General features: G+C 43.4%; 2 protein-coding genes across 4 annotated transcripts in view; one reads left to right on the forward strand and one right to left on the reverse strand.

Annotated features, from left to right (window-relative positions):
- TAP1 (transporter 1, ATP binding cassette subfamily B member) overlaps positions 1-9,583 on the reverse strand; it is a 31,714-nt gene extending 22,131 nt beyond the window's left edge. The window contains exons 1-2 of one of the 3 annotated variants that reach the window (XM_068250249.1): positions 9,327-9,583; positions 111-632 (exon numbers count right to left, since the gene is read on the reverse strand). In XM_068250249.1, coding sequence (XP_068106350.1) covers positions 111-621 — 511 coding nt within the window. In that variant the 5' untranslated portion in view covers positions 622-632; positions 9,327-9,583. Of the gene's footprint in view, positions 1-110; positions 633-3,819; positions 3,921-6,519; positions 6,569-9,326 lie in introns of those variants that run through there. The other 2 variants (XM_068250251.1, XM_068250250.1) reach the window with 2 other exon arrangements.
- The window catches only part of LOC137528732 (antigen peptide transporter 2-like), a 40,148-nt gene continuing 27,859 nt past the window's right edge, over positions 9,333-21,621 (forward strand). The window contains exon 1 of the mRNA XM_068250252.1: positions 9,333-9,774. The gene's annotated coding sequence lies outside the window, so the exon portion shown is untranslated. The remainder of the gene's footprint in view (positions 9,775-21,621) is intronic.

The following is a 21,621-nucleotide window of genomic DNA, read 5'->3' on the forward strand; positions in this document are numbered from 1 at the left end:
CCCCCCCCTTGATTTTGCATGATTTTAAACAATTCAAATTGACCTGTGTTTATTTCAAAAAATGCTTCAACAAGATCTTTCTTTGGTGTAAGACAAGGTCTTCTACTCACCCCATGATGACAACACCAGAAAAAATGCCACCAGCAAGAACCTGAAGACATAAGGCCTCAGAAGTGTGATTAACCTCCAAATGGAGCCTGAAGAACCTTCTGATTCATCATCATCGTCCTCATCGCCATTTGGAAACAGCTGGTGCCAGATGACCCCAGAGGTCATTGTGAGGAGGTAACAGCTGAAGAAAAGGTCTCCTCTGCCCAAGCTGTACAGTAGCTCTGCGCTAGTCTTTGGTAAAAGAAAGTGGGTGACTGTCACACAAGCTGGCAGGAGGAGACTAAGAGCAGCATAGAAGATTAGAAGAGAACCTCCTTGTAACGATGGAGGAATCTTGGATATCTTGCTGACCAAACCAGCGCCCAGGAATAGGGCTGCCACACGTGCCACGCTCATCAGCCAGACCACGGCCAGCCCCAGAGGGAGGAAATGTGTCAGGACCAACTCCAGGAGGCGGACAGTGACAAAATCAACGACGACGAGGCCAGACAGTAACCACAAGGAACCCATGATGGCCGACTCTGAGGAGAGATGAAAAACATCTAATAAAAAACAGCAATAGTAGAACAGAATTTCACAAACCCCAAAAATATAAATCAATAAAAATAATAAAATAATAACAATAATAAAACTATCGGTAGGTGTGCAGGAGTCTGGAAACAGTTGGGAATCTATGAACTGGAGGACCAAGTATTATCTTATTTGGTTTTGCAAAAACTAATTTTTTTTTTACTAAACTTTTTGTTTTTAATTGCATACTAACTGTAAAATATTGGTGAAGTACATACAGTAGAGGAAATAATTATTTGACCCGTCACTGATTTTGTAAGTTTGTCCAATGATAAAGAAATGAAAAGTCTCAGAACAGTATCATTCAATGGTAGGTTTATTTTAACAGTGGCAGATAGCACATCAAAAGGAAAATCGAAAAAATAACCTTAAATAAAAGATAGCAACTGATTTGCATTTCATTGAGTGAAATAAGTTTTTGAACCCTCTAACAATAAAAGACTTAATACTTAGTGGAAAAACCCTTGTTTGCAAGCACAGATGTCAAACGTTTCTTGTAATTGATGACCAAGTTTGCACACATTTTAGGAGGAATGTTGGTCCACTCCTCTTTGCAGATCATCTCTAAATCCCTAAGGTTTCGAGGCTGTCTCTGTGCAACTGAGCTTGAGCTCACTCCATAGGTTTTCTATTGGATTAAGGTCCGGAGACTGACTAGGCCACTCCATGACCTTAATGTGCTTCTTCTTGAGCCACTCCTTTGTTGCCTTTGCTGTATGTTTTGGGTCATTGTCATGCTGGAACACCCATCCACGACCCATTTTCAGTTTCCTGGCAGAGGGAAGGAGGTTGTCGTTTAGGATTTCACGATACATGGCTCCGTCCATTTTCCCGTTAATGCGATTAAGTTGTCCTGTGCTTTTAGCAGAAAAACACCCCCAAAGCAAAATGTTTCCACCCCCATGCTTGACGGTGGGGACGGTGTTTTGGGGGTCATAGGCAGCATTTTTCTTCATCCAAACACAGCGAGTTGAGTTAATGCCAAAGAGCTCTATTTTGGTCTCATCAGACCACAGCACCTTCTTCCAGTCACTCACAGAATCATTCAGGTGTTCATTGGCAGACTTCAGACGGGCCTGCACATGTGCCTTCTTGAGCAGGGGGACCTTGCGAGCCCTGCAGGATTTTAATCCATTACGGTGTAATGTGTTTCCAATGGTTTTCTTGGTGACTGTGGTCCCTGCTAATTTGAGGTAATTCACTAACTCCTCCCGTGTAGTTCTAGGATGCTTTTTCATCTTTCTCAGAACCATTGACACCCCACGAGGTGAGATCTTGCGTGGAGCCCCAGAGCGAGGTCGATTGATGGTCATTTTGTGCTCCTTCCATTTTCGAACAATCGCACCAACAGTTGTCACCTTCTCTCCCAGCTTCTTGCTAATGGTTTTGTAGCCCATTCCAGCCTTGTGCAGGTCTAAAATTTTGTCTCTGACATCCTTGGACAGCTCTTTGGTCTTTCCCATGTTGGAGAGTTTGGAGTCTGCTTGATTGATTGATTCTGTGGACAGGTGTCTTTTATACAGGTGACTAGTTAAGACAGGTGTCCTTAATGAGGGTGACTAATTGAGTAGAAGTGTCTAACCACTCTTTGGGAGCCAGAACTCCTAATGGTTGGTAGGGGTTCAAAAACGTATTTCACTCAATGAAATGCAAATCAGTTGCTATCTTTTATTTAAGGTTATTTTTTCGATTTTCCTTTTGATGTGCTATCTGCCACTGTTAAAATAAACCTACCATTGAAATGATACTGTTCTGAGACTTTTCATTTCTTTGTCATTGGACAAACTTACAAAATCAGTGACGGGTCAAATAATTATTTCCTCCACTGTATACTGTCCCTGAGCCAGGACATTCATGGGATGAGAGACTGGAGGCTGCCCTCTCATCCTAAATAGAGATGGGCTGAAGAATTCACCAGGCAATTACTTCGCAGGGAAGCAGCGGTATTCAAAATTCGCATTCAACACAATTTTTTTTACAAAAAAATGTGCGCTCACATTTTTCCCATAGACTTTAATGGCCGCCGACTTTAGAGGTCAATAGCAAAGCCCCCTTATGTGGTAGAAACACCAAATCTTCAGGGTATGCGGGGGGGACAGTGGCTACAAAAGGAAACATTTTTTTCATGAAGACCTTATAGTTATTGAGAAAACCTATTTTAAAGTTTCATAGGAAAAAAGTATACATTGAAATGCAGTAAATGACAGATAATGTAGCAAACCTAACGGTAGTGTAAATGTACTAATATCAAAAGAAAGAGATGAATTTCATGACAGGGTTTCCAGGGGGTCCAAACGCAGTGCGTACGGACCCCATGGAAACCCCTCTGGAGCTGCAATGCTTGGCCAGGGATCGCTATACAGCCGCAATGTGGCTGTATAAAGATCCCGCTGTATAAACATCCATTCCCTGGCAACTTTACCTATTTTTTGAAACTTTTTTTTTACTGTTCAGAGTGTGAGAATTTTTAAAGAAAAATGATGTGGGGTCCCCCCTCCCAAACCTCTGTAGCCCCTTGTCCCCCATGCAGGCTGGGATAGCCAGAATGCGGAGACTTGACCGAGTGGGGTTTCGCACCCTGAGCTATACCAGCCCACATGGTCCATGGTATGGGGGGCTCCGGGGTGCTGCATTTCATACAGTTCTGCATACACCATTTCAGGCAGTGGAGTAAGGGAGGAAATTACATTGGGACTGGCTTCAGTCAGAGGCAGTAAAGATGGCAAATGCCTGAAACAGTTTTTTCTTTATTTACTCTATAACATTCACTGAAATCAAAACATGGACAATACAATACATCTGTTATGTAAGTAGATGAAGTATTATCTACTTATATATGTGTTTTTTTCAGGGTTTTTTTTTTCCTGGGATAGTATGACTGACCCTTGTGTTTTAAAGTATTTTATCAGCAATCTATTTGAAAAGTCAACTGTGCCACCAATCACCCCTAGTTTAGTACCAATCTATGGTCCACTCAGTTCCCACAGAGGGCGCATAGAAGGCTGGAAGACCACTCAGCTTTCTATGCTGGACAGAATTTCCCATGTAGCCCACCAGGGGCTTAAAGGGAACCTGAAGCGAGTAAAATTATTTAAAATAAACACATGACATAGCTGCAAATGAATATTACATACTAACCTCAACATCAGTTTCTCTCAGAAGCTCACCATTTTCTTCTATCAGTGATCCCTTCCAGTTCTGACAATATTTTGTCAGAACTGAAACATACCAGTTGCCGTCAGTTATATATCAGCAGCTGTCAGTTACAACTGAATGTGCAAGGTAATGTCCATGTTTCCCTATGGCTCAACTGGGTGATATTACATTTTAACAGTGTGCTGACCAGGAAACTGTTATGGGGTAATGGCCATTTTCAAAATGGAGGACAGAGAATTCCATTGATCACAGTGGACAAACAGGACGCAGGAGAGGAGAAAGAGATTGAGGAGTAGACACAGGAGGTAAGTATGCCCTGTGTATGTTTATTTTGACTTTTTATTTTCAGTTCAGGTTCTCTTTAACTACATAGTGACGCACAAGTGCTGTGCAACCAACCAATCACTATGCGACTTCTGTCCCATGTCATGTGACAGGAATGGAAGCAACATCACGATAGCTTGGCTACATGGCATTTGTTCGCTTAAGGGAAGTGAAGAGAACCTGTATTGCAGCCTCTTAGGCGGCTCTGTTCTTGTATAATCTACGCGTTCCAGTTGTGTCAGTCAGGCTGCACTGCGCGTGGACCTCCTATTGCCCTCCTGTGAGTGGGTGTTGCAGAATGCTCCCAGTTAGGGGAGTGTAATGGCGGGACACACACGCAGCAGGGCATGTGCAGTACAGCCTGACTCATTTGTGAAGACTGTACAATAATGGAGACGCCCGGGAGGACAGCGAGGGAGTCCACTGAGTACGTGGGGCAGGAGGAAGCCTCAGTACGTGGGGTTGGAGGAAGCCTCAGGTAAGTATAAATGCTTCTATTCCCAATGTCTAATGCCCCTTTCTCTCTCACGACTACACTAATGTGCTAATACATGTCCTTATCATATCCCGTCTTGACTACTGTAATATTCTACTCTGTGGATTACCTACTAACAGACTTACATCCCTCCACTCTATACTGAACTCAGCCACTCAACTCATCCACCTCTCCTTCCGCTCCTCCCCTGCTGCTCCTCTTTGCCAAGCCCTCCATTGGCTGCCAATTAATCAGAGGATTCACTTCAAATGTTTGACTCTAACCTACAAAACTCGCAACAATCATTCTCCTCCATACATCTCTCTAGTCTCCAAATACCATCCCAACCGCAACCTCCGCTCTGCACACCACCTTTTTCACATGCCTCGCATCACACATACAGGATTTCTCACAAACTTCTCCCCTCCCCTGGAATTCACTTCAAAACACACCTGTCTCTCTCCAAACCATTAAAACTTAAATACCACCCTTAAAGAGGAACTGCAGTGAAAATAACATGAAAAAATGTGCTTAATTTTTACAAGAATTAGGTATAAATGATTTAGTCAGTGTTTGCCATTGTAAAATCTGATTTACATTCTGAAATGTATTCCTGATGGTGACATCTGTACTGCTGGCAGGTGATGTCTGTGGAAGGAGATGCTGCTCTTTTGGCAGTTGGAAACAGCCAATATTTCCCACAATGCAACAAAGCTCACAGACAGGAACCTGTCAGGAACACAGTCATTACATTATCACACCACAATATCAGCCATACAGATTACGCCCCTTACCCCCCAGCCCCTCCCCCCCAGCCCCTCCCCCACCTTCCACCCCCGATGATCTATTAGATAAAAGGTCAATATTTCCTGTGGGGAAGGGGGTATCAGCTACTGATTGGGATGAAGTTCAATCATTGGTCACAGTTCCTTTTTAAAACATACCTTTTCACACTGGCACACTAATCTAGGACACTCCACTTTCAGCCTCTGGACAAGCTGTGCTCCTTTACAAATATATAGTCCACAAACACAACGCTGAATGTAAACCTTCACAGCTAGCACTGCACTGCTCAATTAGTACAAAACTGCGCAGCAATAGATTACTGCTTGCCTGGCAGGATCAATGTACATACAAATGCACACAGAGCATTCATCTTACATCAATGCAACAATGGATATTCTGTTAAAGGACATCCTAATTAAAGAGGAACTGTCGCGAAAATCTTAACATTTAAAACACATAGAAATAAGAAGTACATTTCTTCCTGAGTAAAGTGAGCCGTAACTTACTTCTCTCCTATGTTGCTGTTACTTACAGTAAGTATTAGAAATATGACATTACCTATAGGTTTTGGGCTAGTCCATCTATCCATAGGGAATTCTCAGCATGGCTTTTATTTTTTTATAAAGACACTCAATGAAAAAGATTTATACAAAGATGCTGGCCAGCTTCCCTGCTCGCTACACAGTTTACTGTAAGTTGGACAGAGCAACTGCCATTCACTAAGTGCTTTTGAAAATAAATAAATCCCTGAGAATCCCCTATGAAGAGATGGGCTAGTCCAAAACCTGTTGGTTCTGTCAAATTTCTACTACCTACTGTAAGTGACAGCAACATAGGAGAAAAGTAATGTATGACTCATTTTACTCTGGAAGAAACATACTTCTTAATTGTATATGTTTACATATATTTTAAATTTTAAGATTTTCGCGACAGACGTCCTTTAAGGGATACGGTGGCTGCCATATTTATTTCCTAAACAATACCAGTTGCCTGGCATCCTGCTGATCTGGTCACACCCACCTGCAACAAACATGTTGCAAATGCAGTTAAACTTAAAGGGACACTTAAGTCAAACAAAAAAAATGAGTTTTACTCACCTAGGGCTTCCAATAGCCCCCCGCAGCTGTCCGGTGCCCTCGCCGTCTCCCTCCGATCCTCCTGGCCCCACCAGCAGCCACTTCCTGTTTCGGTGACAGGAGCTGACAGGCTGGGGACGCGAGTGATTCTTCGCGTTCCCAGACACATTAGCACCCTCCATGCTGCTATATGGTATATGATATATGCTATAGCAGCATAGATGGCGCTATTGTGGCCAGGAACGCGAAGAATCACTCGCGTCCCCAGCCTGTCAGCTCCTGTCACCGAAACAGGAAGTGGCTGCCGGCGGGGCCAGGAGGATAGGAGGGAGACGGCGAGGGCACCAGACAGCTGCAGGGGGCTATTGGAAGCCCCAGGTGAGTAAAACTCATTTTTTTTGTTTGACTTAAGTGTCCCTTTAAAGAGAACCCGTACTGAGTAAAAATATTTAAAATAAACACATGAGGTAACTTCAAATGAACATTACATAGTTACCTTGCCATCAGTTCCTCTCAGAAGCTCACCATTTTCTTCTGACAATAATCCCTTCCAGTTCTGACAATATTTTGTCAGATCTGAAATATATCAGTTGCTGTCAGTAAAATATCAGTTGCTGCCAGTTATAGCTGAGAGGAAAACTGATGTACCAGGTAATGTCCATGTTTCCCTATGGCTCAAGTGGGCGATGTTACAGTTTAACTGTGTGCTGACCAGAAAGCTGTTATGGGTAATGGCCATTTTCAAAATGGAGGACGGAAAATTCCCTGGATCACAGTGAACAAACAGGATGCGGGACAGGAGAAAGACACTGAGGAGTAGACTACATGGAAGGTAAGTACGACTTGTGTATGCTTATTTTGACTTTTCATTTTCAGTTCAGGTTTTCTTTAAGTCACACATCTGATCTGCATGCTTGTTCAGGGTCTATGGCTAAAGCTTCAGAGGCAGAGGATCAGCAGGACAGCCAGGCAATGTACATTATTTAAAGGGAAATAAATATGGCAGCCTCCTTATCCCTCTCACTTCAGTTGTCCTTTAAAATGGGCTGTGATTTTTCATATTTGTACAGTATTTTTAGCTGTGTTCTCAAATATTTCATCCAATTTATTTAATCAAAAACACAAGGTGGAGGAGCGCTCTTCCATAAGGAGGAACTGGCTTGTGCCCAAGCCTCAGATCCCAGTATCCTAAGAAATGTTTGCAAAAAAAAGGCTGGCACCACACAAAAATAGGAAAAAAAAGAGGATTAGCTCTATATTGATTAGTCATTAAAATGGGAGCATTGTCAAAAAGTAGGCTCTGGCGGTGACAGCCCGCTGTTTCAAGCTGCTATAGCTCATTTTCAAGCTACTCAGCCCTGAGTGGCTTGAAAAAGAGCTATAGCAGCTTGAAACAGCGGGCTGTCGCCGCCAGAGCCTACTTTTTGACAATGCTCCCATTTTAATGACTAATTAATAAAGAGTTAAACTTTTATTTTTTACTATTTTTGTGTGGTTGGTGCCAGCCTTTTTTTGCAAACAAATCAAATTTATTTAAAAAAAAATATGGTGTATGGTCACCCGTACCCACTCACATGGTATGTCTCCCCACCTATCCTTCACCCACCACCAGCCATGCACCCTCACTCTTTGCTCACCCACCTATCTTCCAATCGCCATAGTCTGCCTGCCCCACCCTCCAATCCGTGCTTGTAAATGGTTAATCTTTCTTAAAATGGGGGAAGGCCAACTATATATTGTTTGTTCAGTATTACTGAAAAAATATGCTTAACTTGTTATTACAGCTGTTTCTAGGATTCTTTTTTTTTCTTATATAAAATTGATTGTCTGTCCTCTGCACTCTCCTCAGTCTATCTCTGCACTCTACTGAGCCTTTCTCTGTCCTCTGCACTCTCCTGAGCCTATCTCCGCACTCTACTGAGCCTTTCTCTGTCCTCTGCACTCTCCTGAGCCTATCTCCGCACTCTACTGAGCCTTTCTCTGTCCTCTGCACTCTCCTCAGTCTATCTCCGCACTCTACTGAGCCTTTCTCTGTCCTCTGCACTCTCCTCAGTCTATCTCTGCACTCTACTGAGCCTTTCTCTGTCCTCTGCACTCTCCTCAGTCTATCTCCGCACTCTACTGAGCCTTTCTCTGTCCTCTGCACTCTCCTGAGCCTATCTCCGCACTCTACTGAGCCTTTCTCTGTCCTCTGCACTCTCCTCAGTCTATCTCCGCACTCTACTGAGCCTTTCTCTGTCCTCTGCACTCTCCTCAGTCTATCTCTGCACTCTACTGAGCCTTTCTCTGTCCTCTGCACTCTCCTGAGCCTATCTCCGCACTCTCCTGAGCCTTTCTTTGTCCTCTGCACTCAGCCTATCTCTGTTCTCCACACTCTCCTCAGTCTATCTCAGTCCTCTGCACTCTCCCCAGTTTCTATCCGCTGCACTCTCCTGACTCTAGCCTCTGCACTCTCCTCAGGCTATCTCCATCCTCTGCACTCTCAGTTTCTCTGCCCTTTGCACTCTCCCCAGTCTCCATCCTCTGCAGTCTCGTGACTGTCTCTATACTCTGCACTCTCCCCAGTCTATCTCTGTCCTCTGCACTCTCCCCAGTCTATCTCTGCACTCTCCCCAGTCTATCTCTGTCCTCTGCACTCTCCCCAGTCTATCTCTGCACTCTCCTCACTCTATCTCTGTCCTCTGCACTCTCCCCAGTCTATCCTCGGCATTCCCGAGTCTATAATTACCCTCTAAACTCTCCCCAAGGCCCTCTCCTGTGCCTGTCTGGGTCTCTATGGAGTGTGAACTCCGCCTGTTCCTCTGCGTTTCTGCTATTCAGCAACTTACCTGTGCTGTGTGCCCTCTCTTCTGTCTGCTGCACTCTCTGTGTACCTCTGTGTGTCCTGGCTGAGTGGCTGTGTCCCTCTCTGTCTCCTCCTGGCTGAGCGGCTGTGTGTGTCCCTCTCTGTCTCCTCCTGGCTGAGTGGCTGTGTGTGTCTCTCTCTGTCTCCTCCTGGCTGAGTGGCTGTGTGTGTCCCTCTCTGTCTCCTCCTGCCAGCCCTCCTCTCTCCGGTGTGGAAGTCCCCCCTTTCCGGGAATCGGCGTCAGTTATCGCAAAGTAAAAGTGAAAGTAGCTGCAGGAAAATCCCCCGCCTGCTGCCTATAGGCGGTGCTGTGACCCAGACTGACATAGCGCTGCCCCTTCCCCGGTACCCTCACAAAGCCTCATACAGCCCCATACAGCTCAGACTCCCTCCAGCACCGGGGACAGCGGCACACTGACCACCACTCTGCGGTAAGTACCTGACTGTTCCTCTCCTCCGGCCCCTCTCTCCAGCAGGGGGACTGCAATTCTCAGCATGCCTGCTCCTATCAGCCCTGCAGCGGCCCTGAAGCCCACAGAGAGCTCAGATTCAGTCATTGTTTCTTTTGCTGATCTTTGAAACCAGATACATTGCATTTTGCCTGAAACTGTTTTGCATGCAATCCCGAGTCTGTACACTAGATAGCGCTGTGCCATAGGACTCAATGGATGCTGGAAAAGTAACAGTTTAGAACTTTGGTGAAACATTGTTTCGCTCAGGTGGGAAGGAAGTGGAGTTGATACTTTTTGATACAGTATTATGTACGGTTGTTACAATAGTATGCGCTGCGTCAGTACACTTCCAATTCATTTTATGCTGATTGTTCGGAAATCACTGATTGGTAAACAGAAGCAGCACAAATCAGAGCATGATAGTAGCAGAGACAGTGCCAGGATCAGCACTGGTAATACATGGTCAGATAAGTAATGGGCAACATTGATATGGCAAAAAAACACAGGAAGGCACTCAGGGGCGTAGCAATAGTGGGTGCAGAGGTAGCGACCGCATTGGGGCCCTTGGGCCACAGGGACCCCGAAGGGCCCTCCCTCAACTACAGTATTAGCTCTCTATTGGTCCTTTGCTCATAATTACTTCTATAGATACTTAGGATAGTGGTAACCATTAACACACTGTTTCCCACCCCCTTCTTGCACCTCTGACACTATACTGGCCATTGGCAGGTTTTGGTGCGCCGTAGCAATTGTTATGTATAGAGTGCTTGGGGGGCCCCACTGTAAAACTTGCATCGGGGCCCACAGCTCCTTAGCTACCACTGTAGGCACTTATTTAATTCACTTGTTCTCCTTAGTTTACTCCTAGGAGATCAGTTTTCATCTTATGTTTAAAATTACTTTTCAGCACTTTGCTTTTGAAAAAATACCAAATAGTAGGTGAGAAAGTGCTGTCAAAATGATGACAGTATTTCCTTGCTTTCTCGGGGCTGCAAAGGCATTTTATTGATAAGGTGTGAAAATGTTACCTAGGAGAAAACGTAGGACACAAAGAATGAATAATGCTGGGTACACACTGTGAGATTTTCTGGCAGATTTACTGTCGATTATTTCCAACATGTCTGATCTGATTTCTGATCGATTTCGGATCATTTTCCGATCGATTTCAGACTGTGTTCTGTTCATGCCTGATGCTGGGAATCAGTGGCGTACCTAGGGTGTTTGACACCCGGTGCTGGTTGTTATAAGACACCCCCCCTCTCACTCCCCCACCCCCCCCCAAAAAAAGGAGCGCGTGTGGCATACTAAGCGCGCCACGGTGGGTATAGGTGCTCCCTGTATAGTAAAGTGTGCAGCATTTCACCAGAAAATAATCATTATGTGTGCAACATTCACCAGAAAATAATCGTTATGTGTGCAGCATTCACCAGAAAATCATCTTTATGTGCGCAGCATTCACCAGAAAATAATCATTATGTGCGCAGCATTCACCAGAAAATAATCGTTATCTGCGCAGCATTCACCAGAAAATAATCGTTATGCAGGAAGCATTCACCAGAAAATAATCGCTATGTGTGCAGCATTCACCAGAAAATAATCGTTATGTGCGCAGCATTCACCAGAAAATAATCGTTATGCAGGGAGCATTCACCAGAAAATAATCGTTATGCAGGGAGCAGTCACCAGAAAATAATCGTTATGCAGGGAGCATTCACCAGAAAATAATCGTTATGTGGGGAGCATTCACCAGAAAATAATCTTTATGCAGGGAGCATTCACCAGAAAATAATCGTTATGTGGGGAGCATTCACCAGAAAATAATCGTTATGCAGGGAGCATTCACCAGAAAATAATCGTTATGTGGGGAACATTCACCAGAAAATAATCGTTATGCAGGGAGCATTCACCAGAAAATAATCGTTATGTGGGGAGCATTCACCAGAAAATAATCGTTATGCAGGGAGCATTAACCAGAAAATAATCGTTATGCAGGGAGCATTCACCAGAAAATAATCGCTATGTGTGCAGCATTCACCAGAAAATAATCGTTATGTGCGCAGCATTCACCAGAAAATAATTGTTATGCAGGGAGCATTCACCACAAAATAATCGTTATGCAGGGAGCAGTCACCAGAAAATAATCGTTATGCAGGGAGCATTCACCAGAAAATAATCGTTATGTGGGGAGCATTCACCAGAAAATAATCGTTATGCAGGGAGCATTCACCAGAAAATAATCGTTATGCAGGGAGCATTCACCAGAAAATAATCGTTATGTGGGGAGCATTCACCAGAAAATAATCGTTATGTGGGGAGCATTCACCAGAAAATAATCGTTATGCAGGGAGCATTCACCAGAAAATAATCGTTATGTGAGGAGCATTCACCAGAAAATAATCGTTATGCAGGGAGCATTAACCAGAAAATAATCGTTATGCAGGGAGCATTCACCAGAAAATAATCGCTATGTGGGGAGCATTCACCAGAAAATAATCGTTATGTGAGGAGCATTCACCAGAAAATAATCGTTATGCAGGGAGCATTAACCAGAAAATAATCGTTATGCAGGGAGCATTCACCAGAAAATAATCGCTATGTGGGGAGCATTCACCAGAAAATAATCGCTATGTGGGGAGCATTCACCAGAAAATAATCGTTATGCAGGAAGCATTCACCAGAAAATAATCATTATGTGGGCAGCATTCACCAGAAAATAATCATTATGCAGGGAGCATTCACCAGAAAATAATCGTTATGCAAGGAGCATTCACCAGAAAATAATCATTATGTGGGCAGCATTCACCAGAAAATAATCATTATGCAGGGAGCATTCACCAGAAAATAATCTTATGCAGGGCGCATTCACCAGAAAATAATCGTTATGCAGGGAGCATTCACCAGAAAATAATCGTTATGCGGGCAGCATTCACCAGAAAATAATCGCTATGTGCGCAGCATTCATCAGAAAATAATCGTTATGCAGGGAGCATTCACCAGAAAATAATCATTATGCAGGGAGCATTCACCAGAAAATAATCGTTATGCAGGGAGCATTCACCACAAAATAATCGTTATGCAGGGAGCATTCACCAGAAAATAATCATTATGCAGGGAGCATTCACCAGAAAATAATCGTTATGCGGGCAGCATTCACCAGAAAATAATCGTTATGCAGGGAGCATTCACCACAAAATAATCATTATGCAGGGAGCATTCACCACAAAATAATCGTTATGCAGGGAGCATTCACCACAAAATAATCGTTATGCAGGGAGCATTCACCAGAAATTAATCGTTATGCAGGGAGCATTCACCAGAAAATAATCATTATGTTGGCAGCATTCACCAGAAAATAATCATTATGCAGGGAGCATTCACCAGAAAATAATCGTTATGCAGGGAGCATTCACCAGAAAATAATCATTATGCAGGGAGCATTCACCAGAAAATAATCATTATGTGGGCAGCATTCACCAGAAAATAATTGTTATGCAGGGAGCATTCACCACAAAATAATCGTTATGCAGGGAGCAGTCACCAGAAAATAATCGTTATGCAGGGAGCATTCACCAGAAAATAATCGTTATGTGGGGAGCATTCACCAGAAAATAATCGTTATGCAGGGAGCATTCACCAGAAAATAATCGTTATGCAGGGAGCATTCACCAGAAAATAATCGTTATGTGGGGAGCATTCACCAGAAAATAATCGTTATGTGGGGAGCATTCACCAGAAAATAATCGTTATGCAGGGAGCATTCACCAGAAAATAATCGTTATGTGAGGAGCATTCACCAGAAAATAATCGTTATGCAGGGAGCATTAACCAGAAAATAATCGTTATGCAGGGAGCATTCACCAGAAAATAATCGCTATGTGGGGAGCATTCACCAGAAAATAATCGTTATGTGAGGAGCATTCACCAGAAAATAATCGTTATGCAGGGAGCATTAACCAGAAAATAATCGTTATGCAGGGAGCATTCACCAGAAAATAATCGCTATGTGGGGAGCATTCACCAGAAAATAATCGCTATGTGGGGAGCATTCACCAGAAAATAATCGTTATGCAGGAAGCATTCACCAGAAAATAATCATTATGTGGGCAGCATTCACCAGAAAATAATCATTATGCAGGGAGCATTCACCAGAAAATAATCGTTATGCAAGGAGCATTCACCAGAAAATAATCATTATGTGGGCAGCATTCACCAGAAAATAATCATTATGCAGGGAGCATTCACCAGAAAATAATCTTATGCAGGGCGCATTCACCAGAAAATAATCGTTATGCAGGGAGCATTCACCAGAAAATAATCGTTATGCGGGCAGCATTCACCAGAAAATAATCGCTATGTGCGCAGCATTCATCAGAAAATAATCGTTATGCAGGGAGCATTCACCAGAAAATAATCATTATGCAGGGAGCATTCACCAGAAAATAATCGTTATGCAGGGAGCATTCACCACAAAATAATCGTTATGCAGGGAGCATTCACCAGAAAATAATCATTATGCAGGGAGCATTCACCAGAAAATAATCGTTATGCGGGCAGCATTCACCAGAAAATAATCGTTATGCAGGGAGCATTCACCACAAAATAATCATTATGCAGGGAGCATTCACCACAAAATAATCGTTATGCAGGGAGCATTCACCACAAAATAATCGTTATGCAGGGAGCATTCACCAGAAATTAATCGTTATGCAGGGAGCATTCACCAGAAAATAATCATTATGTTGGCAGCATTCACCAGAAAATAATCATTATGCAGGGAGCATTCACCAGAAAATAATCGTTATGCAGGGAGCATTCACCAGAAAATAATCATTATGCAGGGAGCATTCACCAGAAAATAATCATTATGTGGGCAGCATTCACCAGAAAAATAATCATTATGCAGGGAGCATTCACCAGAAAATAATCGTTATTCAGGCAGCATTCACCACAAAATAATCGTTATGCAGGTAGCATTCACCAGAAAATAATCGTTATGCGGGCAGCATTCACCAGAAAATAATCGTTATGCAGGTAGCATTCACCACAAAATAATCGTTATACAGGGAGGATTCACCAGAAAATATCCGTTATGCAGGGAGCATTCACCACAAAATAATCGTTATGCAGGGAGCATTCACCACAAAATAATTGTTATGCAGGGAGCATTCACCAGAAATTAATCGTTATGCAGGGAGCATTCACCAGAAAATAATCATTATGTTGGCAGCATTCACCAGAAAATAATCATTATGCAGGGAGCATGCACCAGAAAATAATCGTTATGCAGGGAGCATTCACCAGAAAATAATCATTATGCAGGGAGCATTTACCAGAAAATAATCATTATGTGGGCAGCATTCACCAGAAAAATAATCATTATGCAGGGAGCATTCACCAGAAAATAATCGTTATTCAGGCAGCATTCACCACAAAATAATCGTTATGCAGGAAGCATTCACCAGAAAATAATCGTTATGCAGGTAGCATTCACCAGAAAATAATCGTTATGCGGGCAGCATTCACCAGAAAATAATCGTTATGCAGGTAGCATTCACCACAAAATAATCGTTATACAGGGAGGATTCACCAGAAAATATTCGTTATGCAGGGAGCATTCACCAGAAAATAATCCTGTAAAAAAAATAAATTCACTTACCTCACATGCGCAGGTAGCTCCCCGACGATCCTCCAGCGACGATCCTCCTGCAGCCATCCAAATCTGCCGCGCTGACAGTCAGGCAGAGTGCAGGGCTATGGCAAGATGGTGCCCGAAGCCCTGTACTAGAAACCAAATAGTCTCCAGTGCAGGGCTTCGGCAGCCATCTTCCCGTAGCCCTGCTCTGCCTCCGGGAGGCAGTCCCCGCAGTGGGCTGCGGGGAGATGAACCGGGCGCGGGCGGGCAGCGGCGGGGAAGAGAGGCAGAAGGAGGGGACCTAGGTGAGGGAGGGGGGGGATCTGTCCCCCCTCCCCACCGCTGTCCCCACCCTTCCTTCTAGCGCTGCTCTTCCCCTTGCATCAGAGGTCGTGACGACATTCCCTTGGGTTTCAGTCACCAGGGGCGCCACGCCCCCTGCGCCCAATGGTAGGGACGCCACTGCTGGGAATAAAAGGTACGTTTTTGAGCCATTTAGATGGCTTGATTGATAATTTCCGACATGTCCGATCTCCCGCCCGATCGTTTCCGTGCTTGATTTTGCATAGGGAACAATGGGAAAAGATAAGAAAAACAAATGGTTGGTAGATAAGAGAATCAGGCGCGAAATGGAGCGGGGAATCAATCAGGCGGCAGCATCGAGCCGCAAAAACGCACTGTGTATTCCCAGCATGAAAGGTCATCTGAGGTGAAAATAAGCTGATGATAAAAACAATTGTATCTATTCTTCTTCTCCTAAAAATGACTCTTTTAGATATCCCACACTTTTTTTTATATTAAAATCTAGTTTTTAAGTTTTTACTGTTTCATTGTCTCTGCTCAATGACACCTTCATTGAAGTATGTCAGAGCTCAAATCTATCAATTATTGACCCGTTTTATCTTTTTCCTGTTCTCAGAAGCCATTTACTGTCAGGAAAGTATTTTATGGCTGTAGTTGCTGATAAGTATCAGTGAGGGTTATGCTATAGCTTTACCCAGTTCCAACCTGGTCCCGGCCCGGACAGAAACTGTCACTTGCTTACCTGATGTTTAACTCTTTCAGGCAGAGAAATAAAAAAACAAAAAAGGAACACAGCCTAGTTATGTGTGTGCTTAGCACTGTGCATACACATGTCTACCTCATCATGTCACATGTCACCCCGGGTATCCTTTAAAGAGACACTGAAGCGAAAAAAAAAATATGATGTAGTGAATTGGTTGTGTACTATGAATAACTACTAGAAGATTAGCAGCAAAGAAAATATTCTCATATTTTTATTTTCAGGTATATAGTGTTTTTTCTAGCATTGCATCATTCTATAATATGTGCACATTACACAACACTCAGCATTCAAAATGAGTCTTTCAGAGCAGTCTGTGAAGTAATGACCTCTCCTCTAGCAGAGGAAAAGTAAATAGTCCAGGAACAGTTGAGATAATAAAAGTCAGATAACAGCCCTCTCCACGACTAACTTAGTCGGAGAGCTTAATGGCTTGTTTGCATAGAGATAACAACTGGAGTTTCTCAACTCTTCCTGTACTGGAAACAATTACACTGATGTATCTGATCTTAATGTTTTATTTCTTAGCTGTGCTACACATACAAATCATAATATCATCATTTTTTTTTTTCGCTTCAGTGTCTCTTTAAGCCCTAGTGTTCAGTTGCGTTGCAAAATAATTCTGCTTATCAACTCACAGCCCATACAATTCAATGGGGCTGTTCACAGTAATGGATTGTGTCATTAAAGGACAACTGAAGTGAGAAGACTATGGAGGCTGCCATGTTTGTTTCCTTTTAAACAATACCACTTACCTGGCAGCCCTGCTGGTCTGTTTGACTGCAGAAGTATCTAAATAACACCAGAAACAAGCATGCAGTTAATCTGTCAACATGTTTCGCAGGATCGACCCCACTTCTTCAGGGAACAGGGATGGAGCATATGGCACTTGGCTGAATTACATACCTGTTTGTATATGCTCCATCCCTATTGCCCGAAGAAGCGTAATCAATCCTGTGAACCGGGTTGTATGATCTTGTGGAGTGTATAAATAAACTGCTTTTTTGATATTACATCAATATTATCTCGTGTCCGCTTGGAGGAGGCAAGTCCACCACTGCCTCCTCTATTTTTAAACTTTTTAGATACTTTTATTCTTTTGGCGCCTCTGTATTCCTATGGCATTGTACAAGTCCACCCTTGGTGGATAGGTGTCTGTTACCCCACTTTTCCCATCTACAGAGAGCGACTTCTTAATCCTGAGTGGGGTCAGGTCTAATCTCCTCACCTGCATTATCAGTGGTTGCCTGAGAGTATATTGTATTTACTCTATCATCTCTTCCTCTACTACCAGTACATACTACACCATATTGGGCTCTCTGTGTCCCTCTTTTCAGTGGGAGGGGGGGTGGGATAAATAATGGGCAGCTAGAAGGGAAAACATGGCTGGTGGTCCTATAGCTATTAGACCAGGAAAAAAGTGGTGCCTGGTTCCCTTTAATGGTGCAGCTTTCAGGAAATGATAGACTCCCCTCGGTCCCTCCTCTCCTCACGCTTCTGTTTATTACCCGTGACAGTTTCCATGTCAGACGAGCAATTAGTCAGTCATACTGATGCTGGCCGCCTGCCAGCGTGGAACCTCAGTGTAGCTTTCAATTTCACCCCAAACAGCCATTTCACAGCTACGCCTGGCTTCTCGTAATATGGCCGATCATACAAACTGCGAATCAGGAAATACAATGAGAGTTCACAATCCTGACCTTGAATATAAAAAAAAATAACTATTCTTCTGAAAAGGACAAATATGCTGGAAAACTCATGAAATACGATAGTCCTTAAACATTATTCAATGAAAGGGATTGTACTATTTTTTTCATTTTATTTTTGTTTTACTGTATTTCCTAAAGCCAAAATTGAAATCAATGCACTGCAAGTGCTACCTCTACAGCACTGCCCTGTCTGCTTTACAGCGGACCTGAACTCAGAACTCCTCTCGGCTCCAAAAGCCACACAACAGCATAATAACCTTCAGGTCGCATTCACAGTGGGACGTTATTGTCCTGCGGTATAAAATCATTATAACGCAGGATAACGCACTGCAATGTTAAGCCTATGTGACATTCACAGTGCGATAGTAAAGTCACGTTGTAAATGTTGCGTTATGGTAACTCACTGCTTGCAGTGCGTTACCGCTAAACGCAGATGCTACCAGATACAGAGAGGCATACTTTTCATTGCCTGTATGCTCCACTGTATCTACTGTATGCCACGGGAACGCAGCGTTTATATGCATTACCACATTACCACCTTTTTTATGCGTTGCGACGTTAATGTCGATTTACAACGCAACGTCCCGCTGTGAATATGCCCTTAAAGGGGAACCTCAGCCTAAACAAACATACTGTCATCAAGTTACATTAGTTATGTTAATTAAAATAGATAGGTAATATAATCTCTTACCCACACTATTTTAAAAGAACAGGCAAATGTTTATGATTTCATGGGGGCAGCCATCTTTGTCATGGGGGCAGCCATCTTTTTGGTTGAAAGGAGGTGACAGGGAGCATGAGACACAGCTGTCTGTGTCTGTCCAACTGTCCTGTGTCCTGATAACCCCTCCCAGCTGCGCACCCTAGGCTTGAAATGTCAAATTCAAACCGTAAAAAAAAAAAAAATTGCACCAAAACAGCAGAACGAGAACAACAATATAAGAAATCCCATCATGCTTTGCACAGTATCAGGGGGGAACATGCCCAGGCAGTTTTCTTCTGTGCAGCTAAAAATGAGGCTTGTATAAGAGGAACAAAGTTCTAAAGGTAGCCATACACTGGTCGATTTGCCATCAGATTCGACCAACAGACAGATCCCTATCTGATCGAATCTGATCAGAGAGGGATCGTATGGCTACCTTTACTGCAAACAGATTGTGAACCGATTTCAGCCTGAAACCGTTCACAATCTGTGGTGGTGGTGGTGCTGCCGCAGCTTCCCCCCATCCCGCATACATTACCTGCTCCGCCGGCGCGACTCCCGGGTCTCCGCTCTTCTTCTCCGCTCTGGTCTGGTCTGCTCTCCGGCAGGCTTCCCTTCCACCTGTCTGGGGGAAGTTTAAACAGTAGAGGGCCCTCTACTGTTTAAACTTCCTGCCGGGACAGGAAGAAGGGAAGCATGCCGGAGATCAGACCAGAGCGGAGACGGAGAAGAAGAGCGGAGACCCGGGAGTCGCGCCGGCGGAGCAGGTAATGTATGCGGCTCTATTGCGTCGGTCGTCGGGCACTCGAACGCCGCTAGCGATGCGCTCTTAGTCTTTACCCACAGGCGATCGACGGTTATTTTCCTCACAGCGCGATCGACGGGATCGGACGGAATGGATCGAAATTCGGCGTGTAGCGTGAACGATTGGCAGCAGAGTCGATCCCAGTGATCGAATCTGCTGTCCAAACGGCGGCAAATCGGGCCAGTGTATGGCCAGCTTAATGCTGTGAAACTGTTAAAGAAACACCAGGCCTTTTCAGTGCTGCTGAGTCAATTTTTGGTCTGGAGGTTCACTTTGGGCAAAAAAACATTTCTTTGTTACAGCTGATACAAATCTTAAAATAAATCTGCACTGTTTCTACTTCCTGATTCATAGAAGCAGACATATTGTTTACAGCCTGTGCTTTCAAATAATCTTATCTGCCATCTTTGCCATAGGCAGTCATGTGACACAGGGGAGAGATCAGATTATAACTTGTGATTATACACAAATGAGGGGGAATTGGAGAGGCTAAACTCTCTAAATACATACAGGGTGCAGTTCTCTCTGTTTTCCTCCTGTCTTGTGCAAGAGTTCAGGTCCACTTTAAAGTGAACACGAGGTGAAAATAAACTGATGAAATAAACAATTATATTTATCCTCCTACTCCTAAAAATGACTTTTTTAAGTACCCCAGGGTTTATCTTATGTTTACACTTTTACAAAGTAGGTTGAATGTTTTACTGTCTCTAATCAGTGTCAGCCTATTAGGTGTATAGAAATATGTACCGCATACCAAGGCCACCCCTCTAAATAACAAAAATAATGAGGGTTTTAAGGCTTTGTATTGAAAATCAATTATAAAAGGTAGCTTTTCATTACAATAAACATGAGGATCAAATGTGGGGCAGCACAATAAAATATAAGTTCTTTTAGTCCCGAGTTAATTCCATATCGCATAGCCTAACGCACGTTTCACGGCCCTAAACTCTTCTTCAGAGGCAGGATTTCAAAGTACAAGGACAGTGACAAAGGAGAAGTGTGGCCTTGTTCACAATGCGTTCTGTTCATGTGTCCATCCGCGTTTGGCATTTTTTTACGCGATTTCTGTGCGCTGTTTTTTTTTTGTTTGTTTGTTTTTTGTGATCTGCTTTTCTAAGCGGTTTTGCCACGGGATTGCTTTTTTTTTAACTTCCTGACGTCAGTCAGGAAATTAACTCTTTGATCCGGAAATGAATAAATGCAATGGGCTCGATTCACTAAAACGTGATAACACAGTTATCACGTGTTAAAGATTTTCACGTGCAAACGCTTGCGTGTGAAAAGTTTAGCGATTGTTTAGCAATTGCACGATTTTCATGTGATAATTACAGCGTTTCGCACGTTAAGCAGATAGAGTTCGGTACTGAAATCAGCAATGGTGCTACGCTGATCGCGCACAAAGTTTCAAGCAGATCGCGTGATGTGCTGTGTTCAGTTATATCACGTGATCTGCAGTGATATCACGTGATACTGAAGTTGATCACGTGATATCCCGCCGTTGCACGCGAAGTCATTAGTTATCGCACGTAAAGGTTTGCACACTTGAAATCGTGCGCACAGCCGTGATAAGCGTTATCACGCTTCAGTGAATGGAGCCCAATGTGTTTAGTCTTAAAAACGCAAACGCAATCGCTGCACAAAGTGATTTTGTGATTTTTCCTATATCTTCCATTGAGGTACAGACTAACCAGCAAGCTCATGGTGAACCAGAACTCATTGGAGTGTGTAAGGGACTACAATGGTCCTAAAAGCCCCCTTACTAAGATGTTAAGAAAAACAAAAGTTTGCTTTCCTAAAACAGAAAGAATTTGCGATAATTCAGGTTGGAGTGAGCTTGAGATGTCTCCCAGTGCATCACTGCTGAATATATGCAAATTAACCATTGTACCCTTAGAAGCTAAACACACCTCCAGA

The sequence above is a fragment of the Hyperolius riggenbachi genome, chromosome 8 (genome assembly GCF_040937935.1).
Source record: "Hyperolius riggenbachi isolate aHypRig1 chromosome 8, aHypRig1.pri, whole genome shotgun sequence".
Classification (NCBI taxonomy): domain Eukaryota; kingdom Metazoa; phylum Chordata; class Amphibia; order Anura; family Hyperoliidae; genus Hyperolius; species Hyperolius riggenbachi.